Source organism: Mandrillus leucophaeus, unplaced genomic scaffold (assembly GCF_000951045.1).
Source record: "Mandrillus leucophaeus isolate KB7577 unplaced genomic scaffold, Mleu.le_1.0 Scaffold145, whole genome shotgun sequence".
Classification (NCBI taxonomy): domain Eukaryota; kingdom Metazoa; phylum Chordata; class Mammalia; order Primates; family Cercopithecidae; genus Mandrillus; species Mandrillus leucophaeus.
The window spans coordinates 683,825-706,802 of record NW_012101421.1 but is presented as its reverse complement, the minus strand read 5'-3'; the positions used below and the strand labels follow the sequence as shown (position 1 = coordinate 706,802).

At 41.2% G+C, this 22,978-nt stretch overlaps 1 protein-coding gene across 3 annotated transcripts; it reads right to left on the bottom strand.

The window, feature by feature from the left end:
* Positions 1–5,531: 5,531 nt before the first annotated feature.
* On the bottom strand, positions 5,532–22,570 carry TTR (transthyretin). 3 transcript variants are annotated; one of them, XR_001005414.1, is made up of 5 exons: positions 22,325–22,570; positions 21,272–21,402; positions 18,984–19,119; positions 15,429–15,669; positions 5,532–5,551 (listed from the first exon to the last, which is right to left on the bottom strand). XR_001005414.1 is itself a non-coding variant. In XM_011974372.1 (4 exons), exons 1-4 carry the CDS (start codon positions 22,391–22,393, stop codon positions 15,562–15,564), a joined length of 444 nt encoding a protein of 147 aa, XP_011829762.1. In that variant the 5' UTR covers positions 22,394–22,570; the 3' UTR covers positions 15,418–15,561. The 3 variants fall into 3 exon arrangements, 1 of the variants encoding a protein (XP_011829762.1); XR_001005415.1 differs by lacking the exon at positions 5,532–5,551 and adding an exon at positions 7,146–7,177 and having other exon boundaries at positions 15,435–15,669; XM_011974372.1 differs by lacking the exon at positions 5,532–5,551 and having other exon boundaries at positions 15,418–15,669.
* Positions 22,571–22,978: the final 408 nt, after the last annotated feature.

The window sequence follows — 22,978 nt, the reverse complement described above, 5'->3', positions numbered from 1 at the left end:
TCCCTTCCTTTCCTCCTTCCTTCCTTCCTTCCTTCCTTCCTTCCTTCCTTCCTTCCTTCCTTCCTTCCTTCCTCCCTCTCTTTTTTTCCTTCCTTGCTTCCGTTCCTTCTTTCCATTGCTAAGAATGTTCCTTGCCAACAGGCCCTGTGTCTCCATACACCTTTATAGCTCCAGCACCTGGAACAGAGTAGGTGCTCAATTAATGTAGCTTGAATGAATCAATACATCTATGCTGTTTTAGGCTGAATAATTGCCCCTCAGAGCTGTCCACATGCGAATTCTCAGGACCTGTGTATGTTACCTTACATGATAAAAGGGATTTTGTATATGTGATTAAATTAAGGATCATGAACTGGGGAGATAATCTTGGATTTTTTAGGTGACCCGATATAATTACGAGGGTTCCTATAAGAAGGGGTCATAAACCAAGGAATGCAAGTTGCCTCTAGAAGCTGGAAAAGGCAGGGATATTGATTGTTTCCAAAGCATCCAGAATGAGCACAGCCCTGCCAACACTTTAATTTTAGACTTCTGACCTCCAGAGGTGTAAGATGACGATTTTGTGTTGTTTTAAGCTACTGAATTTGTGGTAACTTGTCACGGTAACAGTAGGGAACTAATACACATGCCTATACAAATTAACAAGTCACAGTCCCTTTGGACTATTAGACATACGTTATAAAATCGTCTATTAAAGGACATAGACAATACACACAAAAAATAAAAGACATGGAGAAATGGCCACCTTCAGTAATTAAGTGAAAGTTAAGATAATTATGAGATATAATGGTAAGTCAAAGTGACAAAATATTATCAATAAGCAGCACTGGTAAGGCCATAATGCCATAGAACTTAATATATTAATGTGTTCATACACTAATATTACTTCAAACTAATACATACAGCTCTTGAGAATGTATTATGTACCATACATTGTTTTAAGTCCCTTGACATGTATTATGACAACTGGTTTCCAAAGTAACTCTCCGGAGTAGGTGCTATGATTATTCCCATTTTACAAATGGAAAAAAAACCAAACAAAAAAAAAGAAAGCTTATGTGATCTGTACAGGATAGTAACAAGATAATACTATTTGCGAGAATGGAGCCAAGACTTCTTCCCAAGTAGTTTGATACCCAAGGCCTTGTTTAGTCTAGGAGTTGTATACTCCTAGAAATGTTAGGTCATTCACTTAATAATTCAAATTCAACAAAAGGAAAGAGCTGTATGCTGCGTAAATCTGTTAATTGGAGCACTAATTACAAATACAAAAAACTAAGTATGTATCACATTATGGGGGTGGTCTAATTACAGAATATAAACAAGATGGTAATTTTTTCAAAAAATGAAAATTATAAAGATTACAGAGAAACATGGGAAATTGGTTATGATAAAATCATTAAAGCTTAAAAATAATTTAAGTTATGATTGCAACTTTACATAAATGTTTTTTATAATCTATTAATAAAAACAATCTACTGTGGTAAAACCATGGATTACTATATTTTTAATTTCTTTAACATGATTAAATTATTTTCAAGAGGAGTATAATAAAATAGTTACCTTTGAAAAATTCTGACAATTTTGTTCTCAATAAATCATAGGATTGACTCTTTCAGTTTAATGTTTTGTATGAGGAGAAAGCCTATTTCAGATCCATTACTGATTTCTTTGTACTTCCTTTTACCTTACCAAAGAGAAGATGATGAATATTTTTATAGCTATATCGGTTAAGACTTTCTTGGTCGTAAGTAATGAAATAACTGAATCAAACTCACTTTAAAAAGGAAACTCTTTAGTTAATGTGGTGAACATTCCAGAAATAGTCAGTGCTTCAGCCAGTCAGCAGTGTCATCAAGACTGGCTTTCTCTCTTCCTGTAACTGCCCCCTCTCCCGAGGATGGCTCCCCTCGTAGTCCTAGGATGGCTGCCAGCACCTGCCAGGGCTGCAGGGACCAGGGACGTACCACATTTTTATCTATTCATAAAAGAGAAGTCCTGGGTTTCCCTCTGATTGGGCCATTTTAGATCCCTGCCATCCCTAAACCAAGTGCATGGCAAAGATGATGAGACTTCCCTGATTTAGACCAATGAGTTCCTCACTCCCATTCCCCTCCTCCTGGAGCTATGGCTGAGATCATTTTCATTCCTACTCAGTGGGAGAAGAATGAATGGGATGGACGCTGGTGTTGCAGCTATAATGTCCCTTATGGAGCATTTGTGAATTTCCCTTTTTTTGTGTTTACTTTTTTACAGAGGAATCCCAGGCAAGGCGCTGACTCTCTGTGAGGCTCCCAAATCCCCGTGTAGGACTCCCGTTCCCCGTGCAGGCCCCAAGTAGCCCAGCAGTGCCTGGATCCAGGCAGTTCTCCCATCCCTTGCTGCTTCTCTGTGAAGAGGCCTAGAAGAGCAGAGGGTCTCTGCAGTTCAACTCCCTCAACCAACACCTTCTTAGCAGGCTTTGGTGGTTGTTTTGAGAGGCAACCCTTGTTGTTTTGATTCTGGCCCTAGTCAGGACACTTTAAATACACTAGTTCTATTTTTAAATATTCCCAGTGATTAAGTTGTTGAAATCAATCCACGGATGCAGAACCTGCCAGTCGAAACTTGAACAAGGTTACCCACAAGAGCTGGTAGTTTTCTAGTGTTTCCCAACAAAATGGTCAATTTCTCATATACTGGTGGGTCATGATGCCATTTCTCACATCTGAACAAGAGGAAAAACAACAGCCACGTAAAACCCATGGGCTCAGGAAGGGTTCAGATGAGAGCTATTTGCCTACCTGGAGTCAAACCTCTCATTCCTTCCTTCCAAGAATGCTGCTCCATCCTGCTCGAATAGTTATTCAGCATGGACTGTGTGCTAGGCACTGTTCTCCAGAGACTTGGAAATGTATTCCCTTTTCTAAATACATTTCTAAAAAAATGTATATCTTTTCTGAATACACTTTCCTAATGAAGCCAAGAGTAGTGTTCACTGAGCTCAGCACAAGTGCTTCTTCAGGCAGCGACCCAGGCTCTGAGTTCAGCCTCAGCATGCTCTCCTGAAGCCTGTTACTGCGCTTTCACACCATGCCCTATACCCAGTTCCACCACCTTCCGTCTCCTGGGGAGTGAAATTAATGGCAGCAACAGCAGGAGGGTGACCGCTGAGCCTGGAGGGAAGCTCCACACAAGTGTTGATTTAAGAAAGCCTGCATGTGACCCGTCTCTCCTTCAGCACTTGCATTGATTGCCAAAGATGAATTACCATCTGCCTTGGCTTTAAATTAACTGGGGCAGTTCTAACCCAGAGAGAATGGGGAGCCAGGAAAATGGAATTGATTCTAAGCTTATTTCCATTTTGAAAGGCAGTAAGAAGATGTAATGGGGCTCAGGGAGGGGTGTGTTCTATGAAGCGTGAAGTCAGGGGAAGGAATTGGCTGTAAAACTAAGGGGTTAGGTGGGAAATAAACATTCTTAGGAAGTGCTGCCTGTGCTGTAGCTCTTGGTGGACAAAATGCAGTTAGAGGCATAAATACTCCAAATTTTCTTGTTTGACAGGTGCTATCAAAATGTTTCAGGAGGTATTTGTGATTTGTGATTAGGCTTTGTGATTTTTGTTTTCAGAAGATATCTCAATATTAGTGGTTTTTTGTTTTTGGGCTCTGTGTGTGTGCACATAGTGCCAGCTTCGAAGCTATGAGATTGGAAACTGCCTGATTACCCCAGGCTCAGTGTAGCTAAAATTGGACTCATTATCTCTGACTGCAAATCTGTTCTTCTGCCCGTATCCCTGAACTCAGTTACTCTCTCATCCATTCACATGATTAGCCAGGACGGAAGCCCGAGGCTTCCTAGACTCCTCTCATTCTCTCATAGCCCACAACAAAGCTATCATCACTCATCTGCTGATTTTCTATTCAAATACCTCTGTAGACATCGAGGAAAAGAAGGAAATATTTAAACATCCTGGTATCTGAGAAGTGGCCTCGATGTTATTACAAGCTAATCTGGCTCTCTCCTAGCTGAGCTGTGTTGATCCCTTGGATGTAATCTCACAGAACATCAACACCAAACAAGGTCGCTCTGAGACTATGACAACATAAGACAAAAACAAAAATCACTGTGAAACCCACAAAATACCAGATGTCACCCTCCCACTAAAATGAGTAACTGCTGCTGCTTTACAAATCACGCCTTTATCTCTACTCTGGTCTGCCCTTCCTGTAGAAGTGCTTGAGATACCCAATCATAGAATTATCCCCAGTTCCTTAGACTCTCCCCAAAGTCACCCAACCAAAGCCCGAGTCCTCTAATAGGTTTTCTTCTAACACCCTCTTAGTGAGATGCCCCACGGTTTCCCATGGAATATGCTTTCTCCTGCTGGAAGGAGTAATAAACCCAACTGATTCAACCTCAAAGGTGTGTTCCTGGGGGATGTGGACTGTGTAGCGTATTGACACCATTCTCTCCTTTCCATTTCTAGTTAAATCCTGTTTTTTATCATCACCAGCCTTTATTATCATCAACAACATCCTGTGTAGTTTTCCAGGTTCCATTGTTCTTCCCCTCTCAGCCTTTTTCACGCTACCATGAGATTACCTCACCCACCCCACCAGTGGATTGTGTGAAACTTTTTGTTTATCAAAAATGGGCCACGGAATATAATGTATTTACAACATAAACTCCTAGATATTATGCACTGAGAAGAACACAATATCATTTCTGTAATATCCTTGCCAAAAATGCATCATCCCATTTCAGTCATGAGAAAAACATCAGGCAAATCCAAATTAAGGGATACCCTCAAAATAACTGATCAGTACTCTTCAAAACTGTCAGTCATGAAAGACAAGTGTTGTAAGTTGAATTGTGATCCCCCAAAACAGATAAACACATTCTAACCCCTAGTAACTCAGTGCGTGACCTTATTTGGAAATAGAGCTGCTGCAGACGTAAGTCACCAAGACAGAGTCATACATGTCACAAAAAAACAGATACTACATGATTCCACTTATGTGCAACTGAAGTAGTCGAATTTATAGAAACAGAAAGGAAAACGGAGGTTACCAGGGACTGAGGGGAGGGAGTAAAGGCGAGTTGTTGTTTAATGGGTATAGAGTTTCAGATTTGCAAGATGACAAAGTCCTGGAAATCTGTTTCACTACCATGTAAATATACTTAACGCTACTGAACTGTGCACTGAAAAATTAAGACAGTAAATTTCTTGTTACATTTAAAAAATTAGATATATACATATACATGTGTATAAATATATATTGATTTTAAAAGATGAGATCATGCTGTTTAGGGTGGCCTCTAGTCCAATATGGCTAGTGTCCTTATGAGAAGATAGCCATGTGAAGGCAAAGACACACAGGGAGACAGCCCTGTGACAACAGAGGCAGAGATTGGAGTGATGTAGCTGCAAGCCCAGGAAGCTTTGAAGAAGCAAGGAAGGATTATCCTCTACAGATTTCAGAGACAGCACAGCCCTGCCAACATTTTGATTTTGGACTTTTGGCCTCTAGAACTGTGAGACAATACGTTCTTGTTGTTTTAAGTCACCCTGTTTGTTGTTACTTGTTATAGCAGCTCTAGAAAAATGCTGTAGCAAAGAAAGACTGAGAAGCTGTTATAGGTTGGATGAAACTAAAAAGTATTTCTATCAGTGTTCTTTTCCTGGTTTTGATAATTGCACTATGGTCATGTAAGTGGTTAATATTAAGAGAAGTTTGGTAAAGAGCTCTATGTACTGTTTTTCTAACTTCTTTGAAAGGCTAAAACTAGTTCAAAATGAAAAGTTAAATAAACATGGTGTCTTAGGCTCTTTGTGCTGCTATAACAAAATACTTTAAACTAGGTAACTTATAAAGAACAGAAATCTATTTTGTACAGTTCTGGGGACTGTGAAGTCCAAGATCAAGGTGCCAGCTGGTAAGGGCCCAGTCTCTGCTTCCACGATGGTACTTTGGTGCTGTGTCCTCCAAAAACGGAGAGATGCTGTGCCCTCACATTTTGGAAGGTGGAAGGGCAAGAGAGCTGAATCCTGTGTGAATTGTCTTATATAAGGCCCTTAATCACATTCCTGAGGGAGGAGCCCTTATGGCCTAATCACCTCTTAAAAGTTCCACCTCTTAATACAGGCATCTGCAATCTGAAAATCTGAAATCTGAAACGCTCCAAAAGCCAAAACATTTTGAGCTCCAGCAGAATGCTCAAAGGAAATGCTGAGTGGAGCACTTTGGACTTCGAATTTTCAGGTTAGGGATGTTCAACCAATATGCAAATACTCAAAAACTGGAAAAAAAATCTGAAATCTGAAACACTTCTGGTCCCAAGTATTTCAAATAAGAGTTATTCAAATAGTATCATCACATTGGCAACACCTGAATTTTGGAGGGAATACAATCAAACCATAGCACATTGTATAGATTTTTTTTTAAATAAGAAACACTGATTTGGAATACTAATCTAAACATGACGCATCTCTGCTTAAAAACCTGCAATTGATGTGGGAGAAACAACTCCTCTACGTTGCCTTCACTCACAAAGTGCCTGGCCTGACATACAAGGGGCAAGGTTCACGAGCTATCCACATCCATCAAGCTGCCCTCTGCTCTCTGACCTGGGTTCTCCAGCAGTTCTGACCACACGTGCTCATTTCCATGCCTCCCCTGTTTCACATGACTCCATTCATCTATTATATCGTCTCCAGTAATTTCTCTTTTGTCCTTAGGCAGCACCACTCCACAGCTGCTTCTAATTTGGCTCCCAAAGCACAGCCCTGGGCTCTGGGAAGGAGAAGATGGCTAGAGAGAGAGAGACAAACACATTTAGAGATAGGGACTAAGTGTGCATCCTGGTTTTTTTTCTTTTTTTTTTTGATGTTTACATCTAAAACAATAAGAAAAAATAGCCCCATCTTTGGCATTGCTTCCATCTCCAAAACTGCTGGATATCTGTTCTTATCTCAGAAATGATTTTCCAGGCTTTGGCAATCAAGCATCCTGAAATATCAGGATGGTTAATGGGAAAAAATCACTAATCAACTTCTGTGTGTGAGACCAGACCAATGATTTTTATCTGTAAAGTCTAGGTTCATAGTCTCAGGGCATCTACTGATTTCAATGGGGATCCCTGGTTCCCTAAAGATAGAATATGTGGCAAAAGAGAGCCTTTGGAAGAGGTAATTGTGAAATAGCCTCTCACATATAAATGTCTTATTCAAATATTACGTTTATTTGAGTGTGCCTTACATAGACATCATACATAGCTTTTTCTTCTTGTTAAAAAGGGCAGGGACATTTTATGAGAATGAATACCCTTCTTTTAAATGACACTGTTGTTTAAACTCTCCCCCTCAATATTCACACACAAACACACTCACACCGTTATAGAAAGGAGTTGTAACACAGAGGATATATACAGTAGTGTGCTGGAATCAGCAACTAATAGCTTATTTTAAATTTTCAGAAATTTCGTGAGCTGGTTATTGAACGTAGCATTAACTTATATTCAAACAAAGATAATAAACAGTCTAATCTTATTGCTGCCTAACTACCTTACCGGTACTCTTGAGGCTGTTTCTATCTATTGTATCTGTATGGTGGAAATACTACACTAGACTTCTATACAACTCTTCCCAGCTGTGCATTTAGTGACATCGTGGTAGTAGTTTGAAATTGCCATGGTGAGATTGTTTTTACCATGAAAATTGGCAAACGTAACAAACCCGAGCTAGCTTTTTTCCTCCAAAGAGCCAGTTAAACATTTACCGTCCACCGTACCCACAGCACACACACCTTCTTTACAAAGACTGACTTTATGTTTTCATATTGGGATACAAGTGATTGATTCACAAGGTAGAAAGTTCACACAGGTAAATGGGATCAGAACCTCATCATTCATCCCCCCGTCAGGCATTGGTTACTTTTTAATCTACCTCATGATTTTTCCCTGAGGAATGCAAATCAAACCTCTTTCCATCACATACACATTTTAAGATCTGACATGCATTCCTTTTCCGGCATTTCTATGTCTGCCTCCCTAATGCAATGTCACATCAACTCAAATCTTCATTGCTACAAATGTGTCAGTGTGATTCCTCTACCTTCTCCCAATCAGTCCTGTGATGTTCATTCCTACAAATTTTGTTTTGCTTTTTAAATTCATCCCCTCAAGCATTTATCCTTTGAGTCACAAATAATCCAATTACCTTCTTTAAGTAATTCTAAAATATACAGTTAAGTTATTATTGACTATAGTCACCCTGTTATACTATTGAATAGTAGGTCTTATTCATTCTTTCTGTTTTTTGTACCCATTAACCATCCCTGCCTCCCCCCAGTCCCGCACTGTCCTTCATAGCCTCTGGTAACTATCCTTCTATTCTCTATGTTCGTGAGTTCACTTGTTTTGATTTTTAGATCTTACAAATAAGTGAGAGCATGCATTGTTTGTCTTTCTGTGCCTGGCTTATTTCACTTAACATAATAATCTCCAGTTCCTTCCACTTTGTTGCAAATGGCTGGATCTTATGGCTGAATAGTGATCCGTTGTGTATATGAACCTCATTTTCTTTATCTATTCATCTGTTGATGGACACTTAGGTTGCTTCCAAATCTTAGATAGTGTCCACAGCGCTGCAACAAACATAGGAGTGAGTGCAGATTTCTCTTTGATATACTGATTTCCTTTCTTTTGGGGATGTACCCAACGGTGGGATTGCTGGATCATGTGGTAGCTGAATGTTTAGCTTTTTGAGGAACCTCCAAACTGTCCTCTATAGTGGTTGTAATAATTTACATTACCATCAACAGTGTAGGAGGCTTCCCTTTTCTACACATTCTTTATTATTTATTTTATTTTTTATTTCCATAGGTTTTTGGGGAACAGGTGGTATTTTGTTACACGATTAAGTTCTTTAGTGGTAATTTCTGAGATTTTGGCGCACCCATCACTGTATGCAATTTGTAGTCTTATCCCTCACTCCGCTCCCATCCATCTCCCCTCCCTGAGTCCTCAGAGTCCATTGTATCATTGTTATGCCTTTGTATCCTCATTGCTTATCTCCCACTTATGAGTGAGAACAGAACTGCTTGGTTTTCCATTCCTGAGTTACTTCATTGAGAATAATGGTCTCCAATTCCATCCAGGTTGCTGCAAATGCCATTATTTGGTTCCTTTTATATCACACTACTCAGCCATAAAAAGTACATATACATATATATAATGGAATACTACACAGCCATAAAAATAGGTTTATTAATAAGTGAGTAGATAAAGAAATTGTGGTGTGTATGTGTGTGTGTGTGTGTGTGTGTATATATATATATGTATCCACTCATTGATTGATGGGCATTTGGGCTGTTCCATATTTTTGCAATTGTGAGTTGTGCTACTATAAACATGCATGTGCAAGTGTCTTGTTCATATAATTACTTCTTTTCCTCTGGGTGGATAGATACCCAATAGTGGGATTGCTGGATCAAATGGTAGTTCTATTCTTTTTCTCCACATTCTTGCCAGCATTTGTTATTGCCTGTCTTTTGTAATGTAAACCATGTTAACTGGACTGAGATGATATCTTATTGTAGTTTTGATTTGCACTTCTCTGATGATCAGTGATCAAACACTGTTTTCTTAAACTCAGCTTCCATCATGTTGCTCCCCTGCTCCAGAACCTACAAGTCCTCCCCATTACCATACAAAGGGACCTTCAAAGGGTGGATGATAGTACAGTACCTGTATAAGTTCAGGGTTCTCCAGAGAAACAGAACAAACAGTGTGTGAGTGTGTGTGTGTGTGTGTGTATCAGAGAGAGAGGGAGAGAGTGATGCTATACATATATCTGAATTAAACTTGGTTTTCCTGTCCATAGTTCCTTTGGTATCAGCATACTTAATCTTATCTGTTGGAACCAACTCAGTTTGACTTCCAGTTTAATGCTCAGCCTTCTTCGTTTTTCCGTGAATTCCATCCACCTTTTGGAGGCTATGGAGCATCTTGACGTAAAGAGGAATGTGTTGTCCGGTCACTGACTGTCTTCTGTCCATGCTGCTTCCACTGAAATGGTTGTTTTCTCCCTTGGTCTGTAATTGCCTGATGCATTTTTCCTGCTGTGCATACAAAACCAATTCACTGAGACCATAGTATTGCAGTAAAGCAAGAGTTTAATTAATGCAAGGCCAGCTATGTGGAAGAACTGGAGTTATTACTCAAATCAGTCTCCCCAAAGGCTTGGAGATTAGGGGTTTTTAAAGGAAAGTGTGGGCCAGGTGTGGTGGCTCACACTTGTAATCCCAGCACTTTGGGAGGCCAAGGCAGAGGACTGTTTGAGCCCAGGAGTTTGAGGCCAGCCAAGGCAACATAGGGAGAGCCTGTCTCTATAAAACATTTTTCAATTAGTCAGGTGTGATGGTATACACCTGGTGTCCCAGTTTCTCAGGAGATTGAGGCAGGAGGATTGCTGGATCTCAGAAGTTTGAGGCTGCAGCAAGCCGTGACGGTGCCAGTGCCCTCCAGCTTGGGCAACAGAGCAAGACCCTGTCTCAAAACAACAACAACAACAACAAAAGAAGCATAGTTTGGTGGGCAGCGGGCTAGGGAGAGGGAATGTTGATTGGTTGGAGATGAAATCGTAGGGATGTAGAAAAAAACGGTCCTTGTGCACTGAGTCAGCCTCTGGGTGGGGGCCACAGGACCAGTTGAGTCAGAGTTGTGGGTTGAGGTGAAGTCCAAGTCAGTTGATTGTCAGAAGTGTAAAAGTCTGAAAAAAGCTTTTAAAAGGCCAATCTTATGTTTTATGACGGTGATGTTATTTACAGGAGTAATTGGGGAAGTTATAAATCTTGTGACCTCCAGAATAGTGAGTGGCTGGTTAGTGTTTAATTATGCCTGTATCTTAGCATAATTTAGGCACATCTCAAAATCCTAACCTTGTGCCCTTTTATTAGTTTTACAATGGTGGTTTAGTTTGGGAAGAGCTATTATGATTCTTGCTTGAAGGTTAAACTGTAAAATAAACTCATCTCAAAGTTAGCTTGGCCCATGCCCAGGAATGACTAAGGGACAGCTTGAAGGTTAGAAGCAAGATGGAGCCAACTATGTCAGATTTTTATTCAATGTCTTTTCCAGGGGACATAGTTTCACCCATAACAATGGCCATGAAAGGACATAAGCAGAAGATACTAATACAGAACAACAAAGACCTAAAAGTGCCTTTGCAAAAATTATGACCTGTGAATGTGACCTTATTTGGAAATAGTCCTTACAGATATATTTAGTTAAGAGCAGATAATTAGGGAGGACCCTAATCCAGCATGACTGGGGTCCTTAGAAGAGGAAAATTTGGAAAAAGACACAGGGAGAGCATCATGTGATGAAAGAGGCAGATCATGGAGTGATGTGGCTGCAAGCCAAGGAACTCCAAAGATCAAGTGCCACCAACAGAAGCTAGAAAGAGGCAAGGAAGGATTCTCCCCTGCAAGGTTTGGAGGAAGTATGGCCCCAAAATACCTTAATTTCAGACTTCTATCCTCCAGAGCTGCGAGACAATACATTTCTGTTGTTTTAAGCCACTCTGTTTTTGGTGCTTTGCTATCACAGCCCTAGGAAATGAATAAAGCCTCCTGCAGGGTTCTTCCAAATTTTGTCCTAGGTTTATATTCATCGAAATCTATGCCATTCTGAAAGTCAAAAATTACTCTTAATATTTAGCTCAACTTCTCTTTTTGCCTTGCAATACTGAACATATTTTCTCATGGTATTGGCCATTCGAACCTCTCCTGTGGACTGCGTGTCCACTCACATCTGTCATCTTATACAAATACAGGGGGCCCATTTATTTAATGTTGATTTACTAGAACTCTGTGTCTATTAAAGAGATATGAACTGTATTTCAAAGATGGGACATGTAGAGGAATAGTCGTCTAGGTTGTAGAAAACCACATCAGCTAAGATGTCTTGGTGGGAGTTAGTGTGATCATAGCAGAGAGGGAGACAAGAACTGGATTTTCAGAAGCAGAGAGCTGGAAACTCCTGATGGAAAAAGTTGGAGGGGTAGGTTAGGTTCAGGTTAGAGAGCCACTGAATGCTAGGTTTGGAGGCTTGTTTTAGGATAAGGAAATAGATACATAAGGTCAAGCAATTTGCCCAAAGCCATCCAGGGAGCTTTGGAAAGCCCTGAAAAGCAGAGAAACTTAAATTTGCCAGAGTAGTTATTGAGTTCTCAATTAATTTAAATGGCGAGGAACTGCTCACCTAAAGCCTTGAAATGCCAATGAATGCTTATGAGAAAAGCCTGCCAATATCCTGCTTCTAACATATCAGCCTTGGTGGCCTCCAGCCAGCCCTACACTTAATTCCCATAAGATACCCCAAAAGATAAATGAGTATGTTAATTAATTCCATTCATAACCTTCCCCACTAATCAGAAACACAGGCATCTCTTAACTCCCTAAAGCTGGAGGGATCTTCTTCATGGTATATCAGTTTCCCCCATGACCTCAAGAATAGGAATGTGGCCAAAGATTTCATTCTATGATGAACAAATTTGGGAAAGGGGACTGCGATGGTTAATTTTATTGTCAACTTGGTTAGGCCTGTCTTTGGTCAAACACCAGCCTAGATGTTGCTGTGAAAGTATGTTTTAGACATGATTGACATTTAAGCCCATAGACTTTGAGCAAAGTAGATGACCCTTCATAATGTGGGTGAGCCCCTTCCAATCACTTGACAGCCTCAAAAGAATAGACTCAGGCTCCTCCTCCTGATCCATGAGGAAAAAGGAATTCTGCTTCCAGATGAGACTGCAACATCAGCCCTTCCCTGGGTTTCCTGCCTGTGGGTCCGCCCTGTAGATTTTAAACCTGCCAGCTCCCATAATTGCATGAACCAGTTCCTTTAAAAATACATATATAGTTTATTTTCTTTCAGACAGAGTCTTGCTCTGTTGCCCAGGCTAGAGTACAGTGGCATGATCTCAGCTCACTGCAACCTCTGCTTCCTGGGTTCAAGCGATTCTCCTGCCTCAGTCTTCTGAGTAGCTGGGACTACAGGTGCCCACCACCAAGCCCGGCTAATTTTTGTATTTTTAGTAGTGATGGAGTTTCACCATGTTGGCTAAGCTGGTCTTGAACGCCTGACCTCAAGTGATCTGCCCACCTCGGCCCCCCAAAGTGCTGGAATTACAAGCTTGAGCCACCACACCTGGCCATATGTATATAGTTTTAAACTGATTCATATTTTCAACCTGTTTTGATTATGAAAATCCATAGCTATTTAACAACAGCCAAATGAATATGTAGCATTCTTAAAATAGGCAGGTTAGTGACCAATACAATCATGGTAGTAATAGAGTGAACCTTATGAAATTGCCAATATTTGACCATTTGATCTATAAAAATGGCAATTTGCTATGGATTAACCAATATGCGTGGAACAAGGACTTGCTAACAACGTTGAATAGAATTGCAGACGTTGATTTTGTTTTGTATTTTGGGAAAAGTGCTTGTGAAAAAGTCTAAACTTATACTGTATTCTCTTCAAGTTTCTTCCTCTCTCAACACAGCCAGTTAGAGGGTAGCAAGATTTGAGATTTGAGATTTGAATTTGGAGGAAAATAGAAAGACCACCCAGGTAGGTTTAGGCCTAAACCATGTGTCTAACTCAGGTTCTACTGGAGAATCCTGGTTGGAGATTATGGGCAAGTGGTAACTATTCTTGTCCCAGCCATATGACTGATGTCAAGGTTCCCTTCAATGGAACCATGTTGCTTTTAAGACAAATTCACAGCTGTAATGGGTGGTAGATAAAACCAACCTTCACTCCAGCCTCATGTCCCACCAGTTCCAACCCTACTGTGGTAGAGATGGTTGTTGGCCAACTCAGATTAGTGCTCCTCTTCTAGAACATAGAGTTAGTTGTTCTGGGAAATGGCTCCCAGCCAGGAGCCACATTTCTCAGCACATCTAGATTGGGGCATGTAACTAGCTCTAGCCAGTGAGATGTCAGTGGGACTCACGTGTGACACTTCAGCACAGAGGGGTCTCATACCATACTATGTTCCCTCAGTCTGCTGGCTAAATGTCACCAGAGTGACCTTGAAGCCACAAGACTAAATCAAACTGTCTCAAACAGTCACCATTAGAAGGAAGGCCACCCTAAATAGTCTCTAGAACAAGGAGTTCTGCATTGGACCTGGCACAAGTGAGACATAAACTTTTACTTTGTTAAGCCTCCAAGATTTAAGGTCATTTGTGATAGCAGCATAACCCATCCCACCTCAATACCTTTGCCCTTCAACATTCTGAATCATCGTCTGCTCTCTCAACTTATCAAATCGTTTCACTTGGCTGGGCCTTGCAAACTGTATTCTCTCTGCCTAGAATACCTTTTCCCTTGTCTATCTGACAAATTACCAACACTCAGATTAAGTGACACCTATTCAGAGTCATTTTCTGATTTCTCTAGGGTGCTGGTTTTTTCCTCCTTCTTACCTTTGCTGTGCCTTGTACCATAGTCTCCTGCCAAACCATGCTGAAACAGTTATCTTTTCAAAAGATTGTGAGTTCTTTAAATAAATGCAGGTACTGGGTCCTATTCTTTATGTTCAGATCACCTAAAATAGTGCCTGCTGCATGTGAGTTCTCCATACATGGATTTTGGATCAGCCTAAGTAAATTGGGTGTGTGGGGTTCTTTGGTTTGTCCCTGACCTGGCTGATTGCAGCGTGGATCTAGCCTGAACTGATCGGATGGCCTGAGTCTCTGCAGGTGTGTCTTGTTGGAGCTGCCCTTCTCTTAAATCAAAGAAATGCCCAGAGTAGGGGCCGGGTGTAGTGGCTCATGCCTGTAATCCCAGCACTTTGGGAGGCTGAGGCAGGTGAATCACCTGAGGTCAGGAGTTCGAGGCCAGCCTAGCCAACATGGTGAAACCCCATCTCTACTACAAGTAGAAAAATTAGCCAGGTGTGGTGGCGGGCACCTGTAATCCCAGCTGCTTGGGAGGCTGAGGCAGGAGAATCGCTTGAACCCGGAAGCAGAGGTTGCAGTGAGCTGAGATCACACCACTGCATTCTAGCCTGGGCGACAGAGTGAGACTTTGTCTCGAAAAAGGAAAAGAAAAAAAAAAAAAAAAAAAAAGAAAGAAATGCCCACAGTAAAGAAGTGGGCCCTTAGAATGTGTCTTTTGCTATTCACTGAAGGTTACAGGAAAATAAGGCTTTCTCATTTACAGAATGTGTCTTTTTAATGACTGCAGATCATATTTAATATGTGCTTTGCTTGCAAGAAATTGGAAATTTGGATCTCTCCTAGCGTTCTGCCCAGATACGTTCTAGAATTCCTTTGCTTCTTTGTAGAATTTTGATTCTTGTTTTTTTGGAAGGGACAATAAGGGAATTTAAAAAATCAAGTTAAAATGGAATGAAAAGTGCCTTTCACAGGAATGTTTTATTGTCTCTGCCTGGACTCCTAACATAGCTTATGAGGTGAAAACACTGCTTTAGTAAAAATGGAATACTCTTGGTTACATGAAATCCCATCCCTCGTCCTTCAGATCCTCTGGAGAAGTCCCTCATTCCTTGGGATTGGTGACGACAGCCGTGGTGGAATAGGAGTAGGGGCTCAGCAGGGCGGCGATGGTGTAGTGGCGGGGGCCGGAGTCGTTGGCTGTGAATACCACCTATGAGAGAAGACAGACAGTATCCATTTCCACCAGAGCCCGAAAACCGTACAGATGACACACATGACTGACCACCGGAAGTCCAGTGCCAACTTAATTAATTTTATTCTTTTATATTTTGAACAGTTTGAACAGAAGGAAAAAGCTCAAATACGCTGGCAAGCCAAGCCTTTGGAACCATGCACAGCCCTTAGAGCAGGAGTACAGAACCAGGTCTTGTTTTGCAAATTCACATCAAAAGTCAGGATGGCCCTAGCTTGACTAAGGGAAATCCCAGAGAGCCTAAAGGCTGTATCTATTTTGTTGGTTTTAGAATAAAAAAGGTGGGGAGAATGGAAAAATGCACTGAGTCATTGAAAAGCTGCTGCAATAGTGGCTGCCAACCACAGACTTAGAGACTTAGCATTCTGGAGCTGGAAACATACTTCCCATTTTACAGATGAGCAAACCAGACTTGAATTATTGTATTGCCCCAGTCTACATACTGATGGAACCACAGTAGGAAGGTAAGTCTCCTGTCTCTAAGCCCAGAGATTCCCCCACCCCACTGTTCTTTGCATTTTCTAACATGAAGAAGAAAAAGTATATTTTTATGTATAGCAAGCAATGAAATATGAACCAAAAGCATTTCAGGGCTCTATTTACAATACAGAGTGTGGAAGAGCATGGTGGAATTTTGAAATATACATGCATGCACTAGATCTCATTTAAGCTTTGTAACTGGGCAAATTGTGCAGCAAAATGCTGTTCCAGATAGTCACACAGTTCTGTCAAATTCAGTAGAGTATCTGCAACTCATGTGCTGGGACAGGCTTGATTCTCAGAGTGAGGCAAGTTGGGATAAATTGAAGTCAGGAAAGAGGTAGAAGACAGTAAAGATGTGTTTAATTTGATTTATTTTGTATACGGGCCTTGGGTTGAGTTTTGGACACACTCTGCATAAATACATTTTGTTCCAAATATGGGGAAAAGAAACCCGGATTACTTAGGGATAGGAGGGAAAAAGGAGCTGAGTGAGCCATACCAAAAACAAAAATAATATTGGGGCAAGAGGAAGTGAGAATCACCTAAGAATCTCTTAAGAAGAAACGGCTCCCCTTAAGGCCAACTCCCTAGAATCAACTAATAAAAATATCTTTTATCTTACGGTGACATTGACCTTCAGCCCACTTGATTCTTCTTAAAAATTGTAAGAGGCATAATCTGTGATCAAAAATCCATGAAGTAGCTGGGTGTACTGGCTCACACCTGTAATGCCAGCACTTTGGGAGACTGAGGTGGGTGAATCACCTGAGGTCTGGAGTTCGAGACCAGCCTGGCCAACGTGGCGAAACCTTGTCTCAATGAAAAATACAAAAATTAGCTGGATATGGTGGCGTGCACCTGTAGTCCCAGCTACTCGGGAGGCTGAGGCAGAAGAATTGCTTGAACCTGGGAAGTGGAGGTTGCAGTGAGCTGAGACTGCACCACTGCATTCCAGCCTGGGTGACAGAGCAAAACTCCATCTCAAAAAAAAGAAAAAAAAAAAAAATCCATGAAGTGAAGAGGCCTAAGAGCTCCTAATAAAAGTTTCCAGTTTCCCTTGGTAAATCTAATGTGACCACCTGGGTCACTGGCCAAGGTAGAGGTGACCGGTTCTAAAGGAGGCATTTATCAGAAGAAGCTGCATGAAGCCCACCATGCACCAGTCACCAAAGTGAGGCACCAGGACTCATCTCTCACTACTCACTCGCTCTTGTTCTCCATATTTATCTGGGCTTCAAGCTGGGCTGATGGTCCTGCCTAGTCTGTCTTACTTCAGTCCTTTCCCCTCCATTCCAAGGGTAGGGATGTATTTTCATTTCTGAATCTCCAGCATCTATCACAGTGTCCCACACATAGAATGCTTTTATTTTTTAAATGTTTGTTGAATGAATAAACAAGAGTGAAGAGCAGTCAAGGAAGCTGAGATCTAATGAAAGAGAACAACACGTGGGCAGTATGGCGATGAACTTTCTAGATGGTTCCCATCAGGCTGAGACCCAGGTCTGAGGCAAACAACGGTCTCAGGTAGGCAGTTCTACTACTCAAGGATAGGGGCTGAGACTCTAGGGGCAATGTCTTGTGCTGGGCACCACTGAAACCCTGCTGCTGCCCTGAGCGGCGTCCGTGTCTTGCTGCCTGGCTGCGGGGTAGTCAGGGACATGCTTCTTGGTAGATGGGGCTCCCTTGGTGACTTGTGGGCCCCAGAAGTCAAACAAGCCCCTATTGTTTCCCTGGTAACATTGCCTAATAAAGGAACCACTTTATAGCAATTGAAAGTCTCATCCATGACTAAGCCAGAGAATAGTTCCCTTTCATGCTGAGCTATTTTTGATGGAATTAGTTGATCTTTTAACTCTGACCAACATGTCTGGATTCTATTTCCATGACATCCATCTGTTTCAAATGACTGAAGAAATTAAGACAAGGGGAAGACAGGGAGATGTATAACTGTTCGAAGATCCTCACCATAGGCAGGGGAACAGAGCACGTTACAAATGTGGCTTTTCTTTTTTTAAGCTTGGCTTTTCACAGGGGAACAAATTTCCTGGGTCACAATGTGAGGCAGAGCAGAATTGAGGGCAAACCCAGCCTGGGCCTTGTTTGTAAACATCTCTACTTGTGTGTTTCCTAGCCCTGTGACCTTTGACAAGTTATTTGACTTCCTGGTGCCTCATTTGCTTCATCTATGAGATGGGGATAATAATAGGACTGACCTCAGTGGCTTGTTCCTGAGGATTAAGTAGGTTAAATATAGAAAACACTTATAATTGTGTCTGCCACATGGTGTATGCTTAGTAAATGTTATCTGTTGTGTTGCCATTATTACTTTGATTTTATTGTCTCTCTATGCATGTGTTGCCAAGAATCACTTGTCCAAACCTCCGAGGAGCGAGATGTGTTTTGGAATGAAGAATGTTACAGGTTTTAGAGAAATAAAATGGTGCATCTCTTGTTTCATACACTCTACGTGGGGTCTGGAGCTCTGCCTCATAAACATATTGTTTCAACAGCAGATACATCAATATTCATATAAAGTGGAATGAATAGACTATGAATAGTGTCATGTAAGTTCAAGTCATGTTACTAAATGGGTTTTCCTCAAAGTCAAAAAGAAATGTGCTTCTCAGAGTGTTGTGAATTTGTTCTTGTGTAAGAGGAGAGGGAACCTTTGGTCATTCATCACCTTCTTTAGGACATTTCTGTGGTATGCTAAGTAAAACTGTGCATTTCCTGGGATGCCAAAAGCAAAAACCAACACCAAAACAACCCTCCAAGGTTTATATACTCACCTCTGCATGCTCATGGAATGGGGAGATGCCAAGTGACTTCCAGTAAGATTTGGTGTCTATTTCCACTTTGTATATCCCTTCTACAAATTCCTTCTCAGTTGTGAGCCCATGCAGCTCTCCAGACTCACTGGTTTTCCTATAAGGTGTGAAAGTCTGGGTTAAGTTAGGCATGGAGGAAACAAATGGCATGGCAAAGTAATACCCCCCACCAACACACATAAACGTGTTATATGTGTTATATACACAACACACATAAACGTGTTATATACATTTCCCCTCAACTAAGTCAGAAGTAGGGAAAACTCATAACTGTCTGAAATTAAATGGCAAAAAGTTTGTAAAAACTTTTTGAAAAGCTCACTGTAGATATTTTTCTCTGATAAGAAGAGAACGTAGGTATAATTTTTTAAATTTTTTTTTTATTTTTGAGACAGAGTTTTACTCTAGTCACCCAGGCTGGAGTGCAGTGGCGCGATCTCAGCTCACTGCAACCTCTGCCTCCAGGTTCAAGGGATTCTCCAGTCTCAGTCTCCCGAGTAGCCGGGATCACGGGTGCCTGCCACCATGCCTGGCTAATTTTTGTATTTTTCATAGAGACGGAGTTTTGCCATGTTGGCCAGGTTGGTCTTGAGCTCCCGACCTCAGATGATATGCCCACTTGAGCCTCCCAAAGCGCTGAGATTTACAGGTGTGAGCCACCGCGCTCGGCCAGGTATAATGTTTGCTTAAGAAAGAGTCCTTGTGGTTTAAGACTGATGATTGGATGGGATGTTGTGACCATCCCTGGAAGTGGCCACAGCTGTTCTAACTCTGCACTTCTCCAGGACAGCAGGGTCTCGCTCCTCTCCCTTGTGGTGTGAGGATACCTTTCAGAGCATCTGCACACCACCAGGGAGGGTCATTTGCACACACAGTGGAAAACCTAAAGTAGGAAGAAGAACCTGTATCTGACTCTTCCCTTTTATATATTTAACCTCTCTGATAACTCTTTGCCAGCAACAAACACTAGGCAACTTCTATTTCCATGTAAGTACCAGCTCCATAGTTGAATGTTGGAAATTGCTTCCCATTAGACTGCAACAGCTATGACAGATAAAAATAGCAGTTGTCTTTACTGACTCTGATTGTGCATCTCCTCCTTTCTTCTTTACATTTCTTTTTTTTTGTCCTGACGCAAGGGAAAAGATTCATAAGAACATTGGAATATTTTTGGTATCCATTTTCTCTCTCCCTTAGAATAGTCCTGTAACCACTTTTCATGTTATGCTTGGCATTTTATATAAACATAAATGAATTACCAAATAAAAAGTCAGTTAAAACCAGACCTAAGAAAATGATCTTACCAATAATGGTTGAAGAATCATGTGGTTCTTGGGGTTCAATTAAAATACAACAGAAATTCTTCTCTGAGGAGAAGTAAGTACTTAACAGTTCCTCTTCTGCTGGGTGCGAAGGGTCTCCTGATTGCTCTGTCTTTCGGTCAATTCGCTTAGGTTTATTAATATATATTTTCCTTGGAGTTTTTGCTAGTGCAGGTAGAAAAACTCCATGAAAATTGTAAACTGGCTAATGAAGGTTAGAAGTCACTCTTGCACATGAAGTTAGGTGATCATGGGATTAGTCTGGGGCTATACTTTGCCTCATGGATCCATTTCTTCTGTCTTTTTTTACATTTGTTTTAACTGAGCTTGACAGCCTCCAGCCCTGCACACAGTAAGTGCCCCAAAGTGTTCATTAGGCAAAAGCCCTGGGTTTGGGGTGATTCAAATGAACTACAGACAGATGCCTAGTCAATAATATTTCTGAATTCCTTTCCTTTCGTTAGTGGGTTAATACACATTGTACCTCTTTCCTAAAATTCTAAGACAAGGACTCTCACCTTTGATGTTACCCAGGGACACCAGGGAATCTGTGAAACTCCTAAAATCACATATATGGTTTTTTGTGTGTGTATCTGTACATTTTTTCTGGGCATAGAATCTTTAGTTTTTATCACCTACATAAAGTGGTCTGTGACCCAAAAGGGTTGCACACCACAGCTAGAGGGGAAGAGTTCTGATTCCTTCTTTTCTCTACTGTCTGCCCCTAAATGATGCTCAGGTTCCTGGTCCCTTCCCAGCTAAACAAAACAAAAAGAGGGCATCTTCAGAGGGCATACTTGACCTCTGCTCACGTTTTTCAATCTACTTGTAAATTCTTTAGCAGATGATGTGAGCCCCTCTCTACCAAGTGAGGGGCCAACGGGAAGATAAAACCAAGTCCCGTGGGAGGGTTCTTTGGCAACTTACCCAGAGGCAAATGGCGCCCAGGTCTCATCAGCAGCCTTTTTGAACACGTTCACAGCCACGTTGACGGCAGGACTGCCTCGGACGGCATCTAGAACTTTGACCATCAGAGGACACTTGGATTCATCAACGCCCTGGGTGTAGAGAAGACAAGTGAGAAGTTAACAACATTGATCAGAGTGAAAGGATTTATTCTTTATGGTGTTAGAAATCTGGAACAAAACAAGAATTACACACTGATTCCATTATCAGGAACATAAGTGTTGACAGTTAATGAGCTTCCCTACTCAGTATAACACAGACATAATTGTTTCCAAAGCAAGAATGGTTTCTGCCTCCAGACACGCTGCTATCAACCAGGGATGTGTATGATGAATTTTAAGGGAGAGAATAGGCCCCCTGAGAACAGTTGCCTGGTTAAACTTCTCCATTTGAATGGAATTACTGAAAAGAGGTAATGTACCATACATAGGACCAAAACAGTTTTTCCTGAGATCATTTTAGTCGTTGCTCTAGTCACTCCCTCTTACCGGTTGTTATAACATTATGTCAGACTACATCCAGACCCATTTTATAGATTAGTTAATTCTTCTAGAGGATTTAAGAATTAGATATCTGACTAAATTTTGTTTACTAAGCCTTTTAAAGATTAATCAGTAAACACATTTTGATTAGCTATAGGGCCAGAATATAATCTCATGCAGTTTGCCCCCCAAATACATTTTATAAAGGGATACTTTTCTGAAAATTCAGGATTCACAGCTTCCTTAGTATCATATCTTTATCTCTATCATCGATCTGAGGAAGTGGAGATACCAGACATTACAAACCCAATGCACCAAAGCAATGAGGCAGAATCCCCAGAGTTCAAGTCCCAGCTCAGTTAGCTCAGTGGAACTTCATTCTTTTTGAAGTTTGAATAAATGATATTAAAAATAGATGCTGGGTACCCTTGCCCTAGTAACAAAAGCTGGTTGGCAAAGCTAGAAGGAGTCACTCCTACTTCATTTAGCGTGCATTTTAAATGTAGGAGCGGGATGTCCCAGAAACACTCACCGTAGGACCAGCCTCAGACACAAATACCAGTCCAGCGAGGCAGAGGAGGAGCAGACGATGAGAAGCCATCCTGCCAAGAACGAGTGGACTTCTGTGATGGCTGCTCCCAGCCTGGGGCTTTTATACCCACTTCTCCTGAGCTAGGCTGCTTATCCCTGCCAATCTGACTCCAAACCTGCTGATTCTGATTATTGACTTAGTCAACAAAGAGAGAATAAGTAACCCATACAAATATGAACCTTGTCTAGAGAGATTAGAGCATCGGAACATTAGCTCTATGAAATATTCTTAATAGGTCATTTGACCAGTGAGGTCACCAGAACAAAACAATCAAAACAAAACAAAAATAGTCTTCTCCCTGTGTGACTCCGTGCACTAACATTCCTGAGGATATATTTTTCCTCCCTCACATATTTCTATGCATGTTTTCCATTTTTATACATTTGTGTCTTTCATTTTTGATGCGAGATTTTAGACAGATGCAAGTTGTAATAATGCATTTCATGGTGAATGACATTTGGCTGCACAGGCTTAAATATAGTGCATTAGAAAATGTTTGCACTTGATGGATCCATGGGTCAACAAGGAAAAACCCTTGGCAGTGCTCACATTTTTAAAAGCCTACGTTTTAGCCAAACTCAGTCATTTGGAAGC

Coding starts and splice junctions, on each gene's coding strand:
- TTR (XM_011974372.1), bottom strand. CDS start 22,393: ATGGCTTCTCATCGTCTGCTCCTCCTCTGCCTCGCTGGACTGGTATTT. Junction 21,403..22,324: donor TGTCTGAGGCTGGTCCTACG/GTGAGTGTTTCT, acceptor CTCTACACCCAG/GGCGTTGATGAATCCAAGTG. Junction 19,120..21,271: donor TGGGCGCCATTTGCCTCTGG/GTAAGTTGCCAA, acceptor CACACCTTATAG/GAAAACCAGTGAGTCTGGAG.